General features: G+C 35.2%; 1 protein-coding gene and 1 long non-coding RNA gene across 6 annotated transcripts in view; one reads left to right on the top strand and one right to left on the bottom strand.

Annotated features, from left to right (window-relative positions):
• LOC129755502 (transmembrane ascorbate-dependent reductase CYB561) overlaps positions 1 to 17537 on the top strand; it is a 30307-nt gene that overhangs the window by 1047 nt on the left and 11723 nt on the right. For 4 of the 5 annotated variants that reach the window (XM_055752027.1, XM_055752030.1, XM_055752029.1 and 1 more), the window contains exons 2-3: positions 9234 to 9473; positions 9539 to 9902. In XM_055752027.1, the coding sequence (XP_055608002.1) occupies positions 9257 to 9473; positions 9539 to 9902 (581 nt within the window). In that variant the 5' untranslated portion in view covers positions 9234 to 9256. Of the gene's footprint in view, positions 1 to 744; positions 815 to 9233; positions 9474 to 9538; positions 9903 to 17537 lie in introns of those variants that run through there. The other variant, XM_055752026.1, reaches the window with a different exon arrangement.
• Positions 12923 to 15086, bottom strand: LOC129755503 (uncharacterized). Its single transcript, XR_008739271.1, has 4 exons — positions 14549 to 15086; positions 14255 to 14480; positions 13984 to 14141; positions 12923 to 13073 (listed from the first exon to the last, which is right to left on the bottom strand). It is a non-coding gene; the product is annotated as an uncharacterized LOC129755503 (long non-coding RNA).

The following is a 17537-nucleotide window of genomic DNA, read 5'->3' as shown; positions in this document are numbered from 1 at the left end:
GAAAACGGACCGGAAAGAGGTGTTTGGTGGGGGTGCGGTTTTTCTCTCCAGATGTCTCATGCAAAACATATGGCATTGCATTGTTTGGGGCTGGCCTCTTAATTCGTGTGAATGAGGTGTTGTGGATGGATACCAACAAACATATTCGTGAAGATTGTTCTTGGAAAATACCTGCTATCATTGAACAAGTAAAGGAATGAAAAGATAAAAGCTTAGCGTATGATGGGATTTTGTTGATGACTCGACTGACAAAAGCCGCTAGCTCGAAAACAACTAGCTAGTCAATAGCAACTGTTATGAAAAGATCCTATGACGATATCGCTATTAAAAATTTAAATTCCATTTCATCGGACTATCGAAAAAAGAGGAGAACCCATTTTCCTGCTTAACTTTTAAATTCAGTTTGCTTTTGAAAAAAATTCAACCTTAAGGCATGGGTGGCCAACATTTTCAGAGCTGGAGGGCCAAATTTTGGAAATGTGATTTGACGGCGGGCCAAACAATTCTTGTCAGCCCCCTTTTTTGCCTTTCACACTTTTAAAGTATGTTTTCTACATATTTGAATAAATTAAATTATGAAAAAAAATACAATGCAAAATTGTCAAAATATTCCAGTGTTTGAAGAAATTGATTCATGGTAATTCTATTACTACTAGCTGACCCGGTAAACTTCGTTTTACCTTCTAAAGTATAAATCGTAATAAATGTTTAATTTCATCTACAGGTCCTTAACTGCATTGTGCTCGCCAATAGATTCTTATGGAAATCGTAACAAATAAAGTTTTATTTGTATTGGGACCCCCTATCATCAAAAGTGAGATCCTTGAAACTATTATACAAACCATCTCTGACCCAAAAAACCCTCGGATACCAAATTTCACTTCATTCCGACCGACCATTCATACGTGATGTTATCACAAAGAAAACGCCTCCATTTTTATATATAAGATATTTCAATACGCAGATGATATGCTTTATGGCTGTGATTTCTACAGATTAGGAAATCTTTTAAATCTCAAAAAAAAAAACAAACATCAACCAGTACCAATTAACCATGTTTGAGAGGAATTAGTAAATTCGTAAATGAATAAATTAACAATTTAATTTTTTTTATATGATCAGACATAAGGGGATTTTTTTTTTATCTGACGGGTTTGCGCCGGAGGTCTTCGAATTTTCCCCAAAATTTAAAATTTTCTTCGTTTCAGCTACATAAATACAAACATGTGTTTTTGCAGATTTCTTAAACTTTAATTTTTTTTGTTTGTTTAAGTTTTTTTTTGAAAAAAAAAAATTCCCTCTTTCCAAATGCCCATAAGTTTGTCAATTTTCAATGTAGAATATAAAATAGCACATCAAAACGCAGTTTACCAGCTATTTAAATAAAAAAAAAAAACAAATAAAAATTATAGATTGATTCTCGGTATAAAATATAGTATATAGGGGAGATAAGGGCATAACGAGCACCCAGGGTAATAAGCACTCCTTTTTTCTACAAAAGTACGTATTTTCTTAAACAAAGTTTCATGAGTATTTGTTTCGTACTACCTATAGTATTAATTTTTCACCAAAAAAAGAAATATCCTTATCATCTTTACAGAAATATTAAATAATAACCAGCTAGGTTCTCAAGTGACGAGAATATTATAATTTTTGAGCACCACCAAATAAGCTTTTATGACCTTTAAATCATCTGAAATGTACGCACCGCAACATGATTTACACATTGTTTCTCAATTTTCACCGTCGTAAAATTTTTGATTTTTCACTTTAATCAATTTTAAAACGCGTTTTTCTTAAATTTGTTGACCTGGGCGAACAGAGCACTTTTAATCAGGGCAAGTCGAGCGTTTTCTGCCGTATAATCTAGCAGCGAATTCAACTCGATGAAGTCAACTGAATAAAAGAGGTACAGCTTGACTTGTTTAGTTCGATTCCTGTTCGAGGGTTTTTTTTTACATACCATTCATGATTGTTTTTTTTTATTGTTACATTATACGGCTATTAGCATCATCCGTCAAACAAAACACCAGAAACATAATGTATGCGCATGTGTTGATTCTTTGAATTTTACAAACAGACCTAGATTATTTTTTACTGCTTTGTTTGATGAAACTACGCCCCACCGTTAGTGCAAAATAAATCGATCATGAATGATAAACGAAAAAAAAAAATCACCTTGACCACGAATCGAACTCTAGTCTACTGATTACCTCTCCGACACCTTACCAATAGGCCAAATCGACAGATGAAAGAAGTCAAGCTGTAGCTCTATTATACAGTTGACTTCATCGAGTCGAATTCGCTGCTAGATTCCCCGGCAGAAAACGCTCATCTTGCCCCGAAAAATGGTGCTTATACTGCCCAGGGGGGTTCTCATTATGCCCCTATTTTCAGCTTTCGGCAAAAAAAATTAAAATGCATTTATGAACGTTTTTATCTACTTTTTCAAGTTTCATCCTATTAGGCAATAGACTATTTGAGTGTCTGAACACGAAACAATGATATAATTCACATATCTAGCTCTCTATGGTTAAATAAGCGTTTTCCTTTAGGTGGCCATTATGCCCTTATCTCCCCTATGTTAAAAACAACGTCCAAAAGTACTGTCTGCACCACCATAAATATTTAAACATATTCCATTTTGTAGTCCTATTAGGGGATACCATAAAGGGTAATACGGTCAAAATTTGGTCAATATCAACTTGACGTATTTCTTTCAATTTTGAATTTAAAAAACCTGAACACCCCTCATTTGAAGGTGTGTGTGCGTCTAGAATGTTGCTCCTATTTTGATTTTGGAATTCACTCTTCAGTTGTCAAAATGCCGTCCAAGAAAGAAGAGCAGCGTATCAAAATTTTGCTCGCGCATCGCGATAATCCGAGCTACTCGCACGCAAAGCTGGCAAAATCGCTAAAAGTTGCCAAATCAACCGTTACAAATGTAATTAAAGTGTTTGGGGAACGTTTGTCGACAGCCAGGAAGTCTTGATCGGGGGGAAATCGAAAACCGGAAGCCGCTGAGACGACAAAGAGCCGGTAGTTTCAAGCGAAACCCTAACCTCTCTCTCCGAGATGCCGTAAATAAGCTGGGTGTATCGTCAACCACTGTGCATCGAGCCAAAAAACGAGCCGGACTATCGGCTTATAAGAAGGTAGTGATTCCAAATCGCGATGATAAACAAAATACGACGGCCAAAGCGCGATTCCGGAGGCTGTACACGACGATGCTGACGAAGTTTGACTGCGTGGTAATGGACGACGAAACCTACGTCAAAGCCGACTACAAGCAGCTTCCGGGACAGGAGTTTTATACGGCAAAAGGAAGGGGAAAGGTAGCAGATATTTTCAAGCACATTAAACTGTCAAAGTTCGCGAAGAAATATCTGGTTTGACAAGCCATCTGTACCTGTGGCTTGAAAAGCAGAATTTTCATAGCTTCCGGGACTGTCATCCAAGAAATTTACGTGAAAGAGTGTTTGAATAAACGTCTGCTGCCTTTCTAGAAGAAACACGGTTGTTCCGTACTGTTCTGGCTGGATTTGACATCTTGCCATTACGGTTAAAAGGCCATGGAGTGGTACGCCGTGGTTCCCAAGGACAAGAACCCTCCCAACACGCCAGAGCTCCGCCCAATTGGGAAATACTGGGCTATTGTCAAGCGGAACCTACAGAAGACCAAAAAACTGCTAAGGACGAGCAGCAGCTCAAGGCAAACTGGCTTTCTGCGGCGAAGAAGGTGGACAAGGTGGCTGTACAAAATCTGATCGCAGGGGTTTAGCGTAAGGCCCGGCAATTCGGATTTGGAAAAGCGGAAGCCTAACTGTATGTGTTTGTGTTCGTTTTTAATTCTATACTAATTAAACTTGAAAAAGAAATATAATTTTATTTTTTTCAATAAACGATTTCACTGATTTACACGGAAAAAATAAAATTGAAAAAAAAGGAAGGTGATTATCTGCAAAAAATTGTTGATGGAGAAGAATATTGCTTAGTTCTAATTTCTGTTAAAGAATTCATCAAGATTGTCCGAGCAACAGATGTTGGCAAGCTAAGTATTCTCCAAAATTTCATCTTAGATATTTTGTTTATATAGATAACATTGCAAAATATGATATTTATTAAGTGCGATATTTTTTTCAAACCTTTTAAATCCTACCTTGGTGTAAAGGGGTCTATGTTCTTCTCATGTTGTTTTCTTTTTATTCTGTATTTTTTTTCAAAAGCAAATATAGGCGCTTTAATATTGGTCATTGACTTGAAATGGCAGGGCACAAGAATATCAGATTCAATATTAAACAAATAAAAGATTCATTGAAAGTTTTTTGAAAGCTGAAAGTGAAAATTTAACTATTTTTCCGATTTTGAGATCTTTGTATAAAAAATATGTCATTTTCTACCGCTTGAGGACTTCACATAAATGCCTCAAAAAATGTTATAAAACTCTTTACAAAATCGATTCATAAAATTTGTTATATGTACCTACTACATCACAATTACTATTTATAAAATAATGTCAATTGTCTTGTTAAGTTTTTTTATACAAACCTTGAGTTTTTCGGTTGAATATTTTCATTTGACTTTTTCAAGTATAACTTAATCCACTACTTGAGAGTGGATATCTCAATTGTATGCTTTGAATAACCAACTTATTTGTTTGATTTGTTTTCTCCGTCCAAACGTGAAATCAATATGAGGCAAAGAATTGAATTGTACTTATGAGTTTCCAAAAACGATCTTATTCAGTTAGAACAATCTACATAACCAGTTTAAAGTTAAAATAGAACAATTTAGAAATCATTTCAACCAGCAGCAAACAATTAGTTTTAAAATATCTCTTTATAAGTATTCTTCGAGGTTTGATGAAAGTATCTTTACTCTGAAAGGTCGTTTTTGAAAACACATTTGTGTATCAGAAATAAGAATTAGGAAAACAAGCTAGTTTAAAGAAAATTTAAACACATTTTTTTACTTTTTATCACTGCCTCAAAGTTAGAAATAGGAGATTCGCAGACGTATAGACGGTTTCTATAGTTGGTGATATTGACTTACCTTTGTTTTTGAATTTTTCAAAATTAGTCCTTGGAATATAAAGGTACAAAAGGTTGTTAATTGATCCTAGGAAGTATCCTACTAACAATCCTTCCTTCATTCCTCATAGACTACTAGGACGTGGCCGGCGCCGTTATTGATGATTTTCAAAGGGAGAGCATGAGTTTTATGCATTGAGAATGAACTGCAAGTCCCAAGCACCATTCTTTTGGCCCTTGCCCAAAGCTGATGGCCTCGATTAATCACGGAGTAGCAACCATTGGCGAGATAGAACTTGTTCTGTTTAGCCACGCCAGCGATCATGGAATTTGAAGTGTGTAAGTTGAGCAAGGTCTAGTCAAATATATTATCTGAAGTTTTAAATGAATGATCATATCAGCACTTCAGGTTCTATGATTTAAGGTGGATATGACTAGTAAACTAAGCTAAGCTAAGCGATTTCACCGATTTACACGCGTTTTCCCTTGACCAAATTTTGACCGTATCACCCTTTAAATATAGACCCTAACAGCTAAGGGAGGTTAAAGTGTTCTCAGTTTTTTAAAGAAATTTAAATAAATTGTAAGAATGAAACCCAGGTACTAGAAAGTTACCCAAGAAATACTGGATTATTTATTTTACCTCAATACTAGGTGTAAATAAAAGTTGAATATTTGGGATGTGAAATACGCAGAAAAAAATGTTGACTATAACGTGTCACTGAAACTGCAACCTTTAAAATAAATCAACCTGTAATTAACAAAACCTGTAATTAACAAAACCTGTAATTTTAAGTTGTTTTCCTTAAAAGTTAACGAAGATTCATTTATTATTACAGCAAATGTCCAGTAAAAAAGTTGTACACTATAAATTAAATGTCACGTAATTTGATTTTCGACATTTGCGTAATTTTACAGAAAATAATTTTTGCTATGTAGTGTGTGTCGTTTTGCAATTTTTTTTTTCGAATTTCAAAAACCTTGTAGTCCAAAAAGTTTCCTTTTTGGTGAAAACAAACGACAGAATTTTTGCAGATTTTTAAAATGAGACTTAGGTACCCGGGTTTTGATTCGAATTTTAACGCGAAAATTTGTTCCGAGAATGTCCCTTTTTTTTAAATATTTTGTTCTCACGCCATGCAAATTAAATTTCAATATATGGAGTTAACTCAAAAATGTTCTAGCTACAACTTTTCCAAAGTTGTTGTTGGAGTAGCGAGAAAATAGTTATAACGCCTCAAACAGAACATTCTTTATCATGAAAGAAAACAAGCATCACTGACAGGCTTTCTGTACAATTTTCAGAAATATTATTTTAACAAGAAAGATTTTAATTTTGGAGCTCTTAAATGTTTCTGATGCAATGATCTTCATAAGAGTCTGAAGCCTCTGACACTATCTTTACCACGTGCTCGATTACTTGGCTATGACATGGCCAGTTTGGTACTTCCATCTTGCTGACTTTCAATTGCTCGAATTCATCAGATGGTAATGAACAGGTATAAATGTAACTACACCAATCGATCATATTTTTCAAAGTGTTAGCCGCCTCATCGATCATTTAAATTTTTTCTTAGTCTGACAGAATTATCGTCATGTGACATTTTATTTTCTTTTCTCACACTTAAAATTATTTTTACTGCATAACCGGATTTCCAATCCTTCACGTAGCGAAAAAAAAATTTAGGACAAAGTAATTTTCCATTGTTTTTTCTTTCATTCTGGGACAAATAAAAATTCCTTAGTTTCTAATCTGTTTTCCTTTACTTCAAACACCCTTCATTTTAAAAATTTTTCTTTACAATCAAACTCATAGTATGTTGTTTCAAATAAAAGGAGTTTTTATTTCAATGAATATTTTTTTGAATCAAAATCAATTAGTTTTCACTGAGTGTTTGTCACTTGGAGTTGAAACATTGTAATCTGGTGGAATTCTTGATTCCTGGTAACTGTAACAATTTTTTTGCGAACGATAGAAAATCTAATGAAGATCATTTCAATGCACAAAACTCAATTATTTTCTTGTTAAAATAATATTTCTGAAATTGGAAGGAAAACATGTTAGTGCTGCTAGTTCGTTTTCATGAAAAAAAAGAGTGCTCTTTTTAGGGCGTTATAACTATTTTCTTACTTCTTTTACCGCTTTGCCGTTTTTGGCAAAGTTCTATTGGAGTTCTATTGGAATTTCATTTGCATTGCGTGAGAACAAAATATTCAAGAAAAGCCCTAGAAGTTATATTCTCCGAACAAATTTAAATCAACACTAGGAAACCTAAATACTACGGGGTTTAAGATATTCGAAAAAAAAGTTTCAAAACAACGCACCCTAAACTAAGCTAAGCCAGATTGTCCGGATTTATCCGGGTTTGCTCGGATATTTAATACAAAATTTGGGAAAAGTCCTGTTCGGCCCGGTTGCCCACATTTTATTGAAAAAAGCTAGGATTTTGCCCGGATTTTTTCACTTTATTTGCCAAAAAAAAAAAAAACAAATTGGGTTGTAAAATTTTTTGTTTATGCGTCCAGACCGAAAGTTTTTGAGCAGCAATACAATTTAAAACCTGCTTGAGTTTTGATGATTTTTTTAAGATTCTTTTTCTTGATTTTGTTGAGTATTTGTTCGGATCTTAACCCGGATTTTTGGTCAACAATTTTGAAATCAAATGCCCGGATTTTGCCAGGTTTTTAGATAGAATAGGCCGGATCACAATACACTTAAAAAGCAACGCGAGATACATTCACTCACATCAGAAAACAAGACTGAGCCGATTTGGGGTCATTTTTGAATTTCTCCGACCCTGGATCTAAAAAGCTTCCTTCCAGTGAAAAACTCATCCATGATTTTTTTGCAGAATTTTCAAGTACTTAGCATGACTATTTTTCAAGGTAAGTCAAAAGACATACCTTTATTAAACAGCTAATAACTTTTAAAACAAAGGTCTTTGACAAAGTTATTCAGCGGAAAATTTTCCTTGAAAAATTTATACATTGGCACAAATCTCATTCGCAGGCTCGGTTCCAGAGAAAAAACAGAAAATGATGTTGATTTTTCAGAACCAAATATTTAATTTTCCAAACATAAAAGTTCAAACTAACTCATGTAAACGTTACTTAATTCCCCAAAAATAATGTATGAGTTTTGAACCGAAACAATGCTTTAAGACTCCAGGGTTTGAGAAAATCAAAAATGACCTCAAATCGACTCAGTCCACTAAGCCATGGTGCCAGCCATATTACACTCTGCATTGAAGATACGCTGAAATTTTGATCTAAGTGATGCAGAGATGTCATAATTTGGTAAAACCTTCATTTATTTGATCCGATTGATTACCTAATATGTTTATGATAACGGGCATTTCAGCCAAATCATCCTCAATCAATAATTTTATCGCTAACTGATCACACATCTCAGACTATATGCAGCTTATCAATCGTCTGCAATAGGCAGGAAATTGTGGGCTTTCCCATCCAATGCATCAATTTGACGTCAGTGCCAAATGGGGAAAAGTGTTTCAAAAATTGCATTTTTTTTTGTAGTTTGAAGTAAGATAACGAGTACAAACGACACAACAAATTACCAATTCATGAATGGGACTTTTTGAACCGAATATTAAAACTATCAGCCTCTTTTGCAGATAACGCCCGAGGCATTTATCGCCATATCACCAGCATTACTGTCACTTCCTTATTACATAATTACTATTTCGTCAAAGTCGAACAATCGAGTATAAATCAATAAGATAAGACAATGCTGTTTTACTGACTTGCATATTATACCTAGACCTAGACCATGATGCAACCACTTCAAAATTCAAAACAAAACGCCAGCACCGTAGATAAATGACGATTCGATTAAACGGCAATCAGCAAAGTTTATCTGTGTACCGAACGAAATTATTATGAAGATTGCGGTAAATGACACTCTCACGTGTTACGAGTGCCGTTATAATTTCTCATTCGGGTGAACCACAGTGTATAAATGTCTAACACCTCTTGGAATATCAACCACAAATGAGTAGTTAATTTTAAAAAGAGATGTTACTTGGAGTTCTTAAGATTATTAGATATGCGAATTCTCAAGATATTAATAATAGGACGGAAGCTCATGCGCATTATAGCGAAAACTTATAATTAAGATTAAAATGATTATTTAGAATGAAACATTAGGGTTTTAAAAAACTATTTTTTGTGATTTTATTTCAGTTTCCTATCCAAGTACATTCAAAATGGACACCAACAACGCTGCATCGTCCCCGCAATCGCTCAACAACTTCCGGATCTTGTACCTGATCACCCAGATGGTGGGGGTAACGATCATAATTCTGGTCAGTTCCTGGGTCGGCGTTCATCTCGGTGGAGTGGCCTGGACCTCGCAACCTCGTGTCCAGTTCAACTGGCATCCGCTGCTGATGTCGATTGGGATGATCTTCCTCTACGGAAATTGTAGGTTTCATGTTCTAAATATCTACCTCGAACAATTATCAGTGAAATCTCGTTTCGTTCTACAGCAATTTTGGTATACCGAGGTTTCCGATACGCCCGCAAGAAGCCACTGAAGATCACCCACGCCGTCATTCACGGGCTGGCCTTCGTGTTTACCGTAGTAGCTCTGGTGGCCGCATTCGATTCGCACAATCTGGCCCAGCCGCCGATTCCCAACATGTACACGCTTCACTCGTGGATTGGAATGGCCGCGGTGGTCATTTTTGGACTGCAGTACGTGTTCGGATTTGTGTCCTATCTGTTTCCTGGTTTGCGGGAACCGCTGAGAGCCACCTACATGCCGGTGCACATATTCTTCGGAATTCTGGGCTTCGTTCTAGCCATTGCCGCCTCCTGTCTGGGTCTGCTGGAGAAAGCCATTTTTTCGATGTAAGTATTCAAACTTTATAACATTATATATACAACTTTTTTTCTTAGCTGGGTATGAAAAACTCAGCCCTAGCCTAAACTTAATCACTAACATAAAAAGAAACATTTGCCAAATGTAGCAAAAAAAAAAGCTATGTTGTTAGTTAAAAAATTAAACCAATTGTGACTTGAAGGCTTTTTCATAATTTGCAAATGTTTCCTGCTACATGAAAATTATACCAAAAACATTTACTCCAATGTGTCAATCATTTACTTGCTTACTTGCTTACTTACTACTTACTTACTTACTGACTTGCTTACTTATGTACCTAAAGTCTGCTTCATTTAATATTGGAACAAATTCTTTTGCTCATTGTGGCGCTCCTAGTGGACGGATTTGGAAACTTTTTTCACCCACGTGTCGGGAAATTCATTACCTTTCACCATGTATTTATGTCATAACACCAAACGATAGCATTTTGTAAACAACCGCCATGGAAGCCGAACGGAGAGATCAAATTGTGCACAGTTTTCTTGAAAATCCATTGTTGTCGGCATCGAAGCTAGCTAAACTAGGGTTACTATATCCTCCAACGCCACAAAGAGTACATTGAAATAATATTTCAAAATATTTAGGAAAAACGGGAGAAACCAGCAAATTTAAGGCCATTTAAAAGTGACAATTAGTTGTTAGTAATGTGACTTACCTGGCAATTAAAAAAAAAAAAACTTTTACTAAAGTTATCGTTTTTAGTTTTTATTCATTTTCTTGCAGATTTTTTGTGAAAAGTCTAAAGGTCGTTGGATTATTCGAAGAGATAGAGATCAGAACATCGCAAACAAGAGAAAATGTTGCCTTTCAAAAATAGTTCAAACTACTGTCGTGCTCTTTGCAAACTGTTTGGGCGCTAATTGCATAATTCAAAAGCGAGTTTTCCTCAAAAGCAGGTTTATAACTGTCGAAGTTGTTGTATTTTACTTATAGAAAAGTACTGCTGATGAAATAGAAAACTTTTTTTTAACGAAGTTTAGATTTTAATCGATTTGTGATGCTTTCCATTTTTATTAATCGTTTGAAAAACTCAACATAGTAGAGAAACCTGAAGTACCGTGCCATGAATGCATAAAGTTTTGCATTTATTCGGACTTCTTGTACATATAGGAACACCAACTTAAGAACTGGAAGAAATAAGTTCGTTTCTATGATAAAATGTCTTTCAACAAAAAAAGAGTACAAACGGCAAGATTCAACAAAAAGAAGAGTACGCTCATTTCTCGATCGAAAAAGAGTACATGTACTCTTAAAAGAGTACGTATGGTAACCCTAAGCTAAACAGCTTAAAATGCCCAGAAATACCGTATGGCGTGTTATCAAGCAGTACAAGGAAACATTGACGACGGCTCGGAAGCCGCATTCGAAGCGTCGGAGTGGAACTGTCGACCGGAAACTGCGTGGGAAAGTCATCAAGGCCGTCAAGAGGAATCCCAATCTTTCAGACCGCGATTTGGCCAATAAGTTCCAGGCCGCTCACAGTACGGTGCGACGAATTCGTCTCCGGGAAGGAATAAGGTCATTCCGAGCCAGCAAACAGCCAAATCGGACGCTGAAGCAGAACAATGTGGTCAGAATCCGTGCTCGAAAGCTGTACGACCAAGTGCTGACCAAGTTCGACGGATGTAAAGTCTGCTTCATTTAATATTGGAACACAAACAATTGCGTGTAGTTCAGTCATTTATTAACGAATTCATAATTTGTTTTTCATACAAATGTAGCATTTTCTTTACTCTTTCATAAAAAAAATTAAAAAAAATATTCATTGCTGTTTCGAAAAAATTCTCGTACTCCTACTCGTAAGAAAACTGTGCACAATTTGATCTCTCCGTTCGGCTTCCATGGCGGTTGTTTACAAAATGCTATCGTTTGGTGTTATGACATAAATACGTGGTGAAAGGTAATGAATTTCCCGACACGTGGGTGAAAAAAGTTTCCAAATCCGTCTACTAGGAGCGCCACAATGAGCAAAAGAATTTGTTCCAATATTAAATGAAGCAGACTTTACTTACTTACAAATTCACTTACTTACTCACTTACGTATCTACTAACATACATACTAATTTATTTACTTACTTAGTTACTTACTTACTTGCTTATTTTCTTACTTACTTAGTTACTTACTTACGTACTTACTTTTTTACACACTTACTTACTTTCTTACTTATTAACACGCTGCGATTTTTTTTTGACAAAGGAAAGTGCTGACGAGAAGATTTTTTTAAATTCTGGAACAAATAAACTCCACTTCACTTTTCGCCTCTGAAGTTTAAATAAATTTATGATTCGAAGTATTTGTTAGAATCAAAGTCCATTTAAGAATTAAAATTCAGTTTTTTTTTGTTTCTAAGCTCTGGTTTTTTTCTGCGTTTACTTACTGGATAAACGGCATAACTATATCCTAAATACATTTCTTATTGTAAACTTGTCCATACATGCTGCCCCAGTGATGAAAACTTTTGTCTTCTTTCAACAGCCAAATTTACAATTTAGTTATACAAATTTATAACTTGGCTTGTCAAATCTGGAGAATTCTCTTTCTCTACAACTTACAAACTGTGAGAAGTAATTTACTTAGATTATACATTAGAGTGGCAGCCAAATGGGTCATACCTACACACAAAATTTCTGAGGCCGGAATTTAGCAAAATTTTGCTCAAATTTGACCAGCTAAAAAGTTAGCAATGAAATTAGCAAAAAAAAATTACTAAAATTTTAGCAAAATAGTCAAAAGTGTCCGGACTAAGTTTTTACTAATTTTTCAGTAAATGAAATCTTTGTTTGCTAAAATTTTAGCAAAAATATTTTTGCCCCAAAAATTACTAGAATTTTAGTTAACTCAAAATTTTGAATTATCCGTTGTGATTCTATTTAGAAATGAATATGTTTTATGCATTTTGGATTTATTTCATTTTATTTTACACTTTAAAAAGTAAAGTATACTCAATTAAGGCACAATTTGGAACACCCGCTTAGGTGAGGGGTAATTACAAGGCGTTGTCCTTGATCTACAGCAACCACAACAACGCAACCGTCTGAAGGATGCATAATCCCGCTGGTGTTTTCCGAAACATGAAGGCGTTCCATGGATACCGAAAATATTGATATATGAGCCATCCATGAATCGCGTCTTCCGGAATCTGAGAATTGGAAAAAAAATAACATAAATTGTTAATAATGCTGGACAGATTAAGTCACATTGAAGAACAATATTTTAGATTCTTTTTAAGGGGTGGGATGAATCATCCAATAAAAAGAAAATACCTAAAAAACTATAGGGAGTTTCGAATGGTATTAAGCTTTTGGGCTATTATTAAGAAAGCCAAAAATTAGTAGTCTGTTAAGATTTTGTTTCATGTATAGAATTGTATAAGAATTCAGATTTTGATTCTTACAATTTATATAATTATTTTTATTTCCCGGTTCTATCAAATATGGTTGACGCCTAAAATTTTAACTCGATTATCAATATCTGTAGACAAATCAAGAGACAAAACAGACAGAAGAAAACCGAAAGCAATATATTTCAATGTTAAGTAGAAATTTCGTTTTATTGAAGCCTAATTATGAATCTGTATAAAAAATGATTACGTTCATCATGTAAGGATTTATGTAACGATATTTTTTGCAATGAATTTATTTAAAACAAAATTAATCTTAAATGAGAGCTGACCAAAATTTATTTTAATACTTGAAAACGTTCAGTGGGCAAGAACGTATTCCGAGTTTGAATGATTAAAAGGTCGGAAATTTATTTTCAATTTACCACATCATGATGGTAAAGGTGCAAAAAATTTTTTTTCGAAAAAGCACGCTTTCAAGTTTTTTGTGTTGTTATTTTCCATATATTTTTCGCAAAGTGGTAGTTTTTGATCGATCAAAAAAGCATGAAAGTATGTATTACTAAGCAAATCAGATTTTCACATAATTTTTAATAACATTTAAAAAATCGTTGAACATTATTAAATTTTGATAGAGCAGTTTTGCACTCATACCCTCTTTGGCCCTTAGAGTCTGTTAGGAAGTTTACTTAAAAAAATGTCAACTAACCTTTTTCTCCTTATGCTACCAAAAACGAATCTCTCTCCATAATTTCCTCGGTGCTTGAGACATGCACCGGCTGATATCCACATGATTCCATTACGATGTACAATGTTTGCCCGCATAACATTAGTAGCTCTTCCAAAAGATGTATGAATTTTGAAAATCTGAAATGGAAAAAATTCTTTCAAATTCAAATTCAAAGTAGATTTCGAAACTGCTGCTGCGAAAGGCATAATACTGATGAGCGATTTATATTAATTTAAAAGAACTTACCAACCTTGAGCTCTTTTTTTTGGCAAACACGAAGAAACAGTCTTTCCGGCAACGATTTTCCACCTCTAGCGACGCAACGAAAACTGTCATTTTCATGCCCCCCCGGCAGACTGAAAGCGGTTTGAATCTGGATCAGAGAGACAGTGGGGCCAAATGACAATCGATATCGGCATAACATAAGTGTGATTTTTAAACAGATATCCACTAGCAGGGGCAGAAAAAAAGATGACCTGAAAACATAGGAAACATCAAATAAAATAAACAGAAATATTTTTTTTGTAACAAGCCCTTTACGCACGGAATGCAACACGAATCCAGAACGGCTTCTTCCCTATTTTCCGGATAATCTGCAGCCCACTTTGCACTTAATTAATTAAGGGTTTTGTTTTGTTGGTTTCGGTGCAGCCATTCCAAACAGGTTTCTACCAACCAGATGGGGAAGAAAAGGGTGCTTGACCTACGGTGTGACCATCCAGATTGAATAATCTTAAGAAGCTGGTTGATTTCCGGAAACCCTACAGTTTTTTGCCTTGGAAATCTTATAGGCCGTTCCGCTTCTTCCTCTAAGGCCACGGACGAGTGGCCTTGGGGGTGGTCAAGCCAGATGGGCAAGTGGAGTCGGGGCGGCAACGATAGACAGCAGCAGCTCCGGAGCAGCAAGGTCAAACAATACTCGGGAAATATAATTCCTCGGGAACACCTAAAACCACCATTCAGCACAGAAAGAACCCATCGATTGTGCACAGCCGTCCGTTTCATTTGATGAAGGAACCACCAGGTGAAAACGGAATGCAAATGTTCCGAAAACGCAAGCGATCCGCGTAAACGTTTTGAAATCGCGACCGCCCGAAAAAAAAACAAACTCCTGTCAAAACGAAACGCGGTTCGTGTACTAAACTACCACACTAAAAGTTCGAGTCCATACTACTGGAAATACTAAATGCAGTAGCAAATGGGTTATTTTTACTCAAATTGAGCAAAACGCAAGACGAAATCAGAAAGTGCTAACTCAACAGTAAAAAATTTTTTTTGCTAACGGAAAGTAACAGCTCATTTTTGCTAAGTGGAGCCTCGAAAGTTTTGTGTGTAGTTTCGAATACCGACCATATACATTTTGAAGATTAGCCCAAAAAACTGACCTGTGTAAAATTTCAGCTTAATCGGACTTGATTAAGATGTGCCTGAAAGCGCTCAAAGTTTCGGTTTTTTTTTGCACTCAAAAATCCGCAAGGGGCGGTCGAAAGGAAATTTGAAAAATTAAAAATTTAATTTTGATGCAAAATTACTTAAAAATGCAAAAAACGTTGAAATCTGGTGTTATCTAAAAAAAATGTCAAAAATCGACTTAAATTTTTTTTAAATCACCGAAGGGAGGGCCGCCATAGGAAATTCGAAAAACTCGAAATTTTCTTTTGATGCCAGATTACTGACAAATGCCTGAAACGTTAAGTCTGGTGGGTCAATGAAAATCAATAATCAGCACACAAAAATTAGTATGAATGATAAACGTTATTTGGTTCAGTGTTGCAAAATGTGCACAAAATTCATTAAAATGTGTGCATACCAGAGAGCGTGAGAGGTTTCGCAACACTGAAAAGGTATTCTAAAACCGATTCTTGACGCGGTCGGATGTTCCGATAAACCGTTTAAAAAGAAAAAGTTTTTTAAAGTTTTAATTAAAAACGCAGAAAATAATGAACACGGAAGAAATTCACGACAGAAGTGGCGCGGTCGATGCTCCGACCAGTAAGTTAGGTTCGCTTCTGAATTCCATAGAATAGAAAATTTAAAAAAGTTATTATTACGGTAGGGGAGAGTGGGGATACTTGATCCCCTTTTCTTATTTTCACCATATCTTTTTGGAAAAAATAGCAACTCGCCGTCTTTGACATTTTCTGACAGCTTGTAACTTCAAGTTTCTATGCTCCAAAAATTAGAACGATACTTGAACCCGTTGATGAACTAGAAGCATTTTCGTGGGAGTAAAAAAATTGCGATTTTTCTGAAGATAGGGGAGATTTGATCCCCTATTGAAGGAGACTTGATATTTTATTCAGGAAGCCTAATCCTTGTATAAAAATCAAACAAAACCCTAATATAGAATGTTAATTGACTATTATGGTCAAGTTTGTTCTCATTTCACAATTTATAGCAGACATAAGAAGAAAATTCTATAACTTTGTCTCAACGCTAATACCATTGCATACTTAAAGGCGCTATTTTTTAATAATTAAGCGAAAATTCATTATTTTTACTCTTTTTTTCAGACAATTTTTTGATAAATATTAGTTTTTGGATAAATATTAGTAATTTCGTAATCAGCAATCATAACGATCAATTCAGAAGAAGAATATGCCGTTTGGAAGGGGGATCAATTGTACCCAACTCTAGGGGATCAATTGTACCCATAATCAACATTTTAGAAAACTTTTTCTGAAAAAAGTTGAGAGTTTTCCATTACTTTGAAAATATGGCATTATGAAGTTCATTTTACGCTCGAACGAATGATACATTGGAACAAATATTTTTTTCATAATTTTCCCATGTAAGGAACATTTTAAAGTGATGAAAAAAGATCTTCAAGTTACATTTTGTGAAATTTTTCAAACAAAGTAAAATTACTCAAACAATCATTTTGTTAAAAATTTTTAAACTACAAGCATTGTTATTTAGCTCATTTTAGCACATTTTTCTAGAACATTTGATCTTTGTAAGACATTCCAGTTTCGAGATATAGCTAAGGAATCAAGTATCCCCAGGGATCAAGTATCCTCATTCTCCCCTATCGATCAAAAGATTAGCAGAACTAGAGAAAAGTCATCGTACACACAAAACTTTCGGGGCTCCACTTAGCAAAATTTCACTGTTACTTTCCGTTAGCAAAAATATTTTTTTACCGTCGATTTAGCAAAAAGTTAAATTTACTTTATTTTAGTAGTTTTAAAGTTTATCTTGCTTGATTTTAGCAAAACGAAGGTTGTTTAGCCGCTTTGTGTACAGACAGCAGCCACCGCGTGTTGGGAGGAAAAAAACAAACTGACACGATTGAGCGCGGTTCCGAAAGTTCGATTCTTGTGGTTCTAAAGGTGGCTAAGTCAACTACGATATACTAGCCTTTTTTTTTTTTTTTTTTTTTATTAGTTGTTAACCCAGGTGGTAAATCCATTTTACGGATTGCATTCCAAGGCACGGCGAGCCACCGCGTCCCCCCAGTTTGCTACTCTGGGTCCATGGGTGCAATTGGACGACTCATGATACAATGCTAAGGAACACTGTACCCCCTACGC

Source organism: Uranotaenia lowii, chromosome 3, assembly GCF_029784155.1.
Source record: "Uranotaenia lowii strain MFRU-FL chromosome 3, ASM2978415v1, whole genome shotgun sequence".
Taxonomy (NCBI): Eukaryota; Metazoa; Arthropoda; class Insecta; order Diptera; family Culicidae; genus Uranotaenia; species Uranotaenia lowii.
The sequence above is the reverse complement of the archived record's forward strand: the minus strand, read 5'-3'. Positions and strand labels throughout refer to the sequence as shown.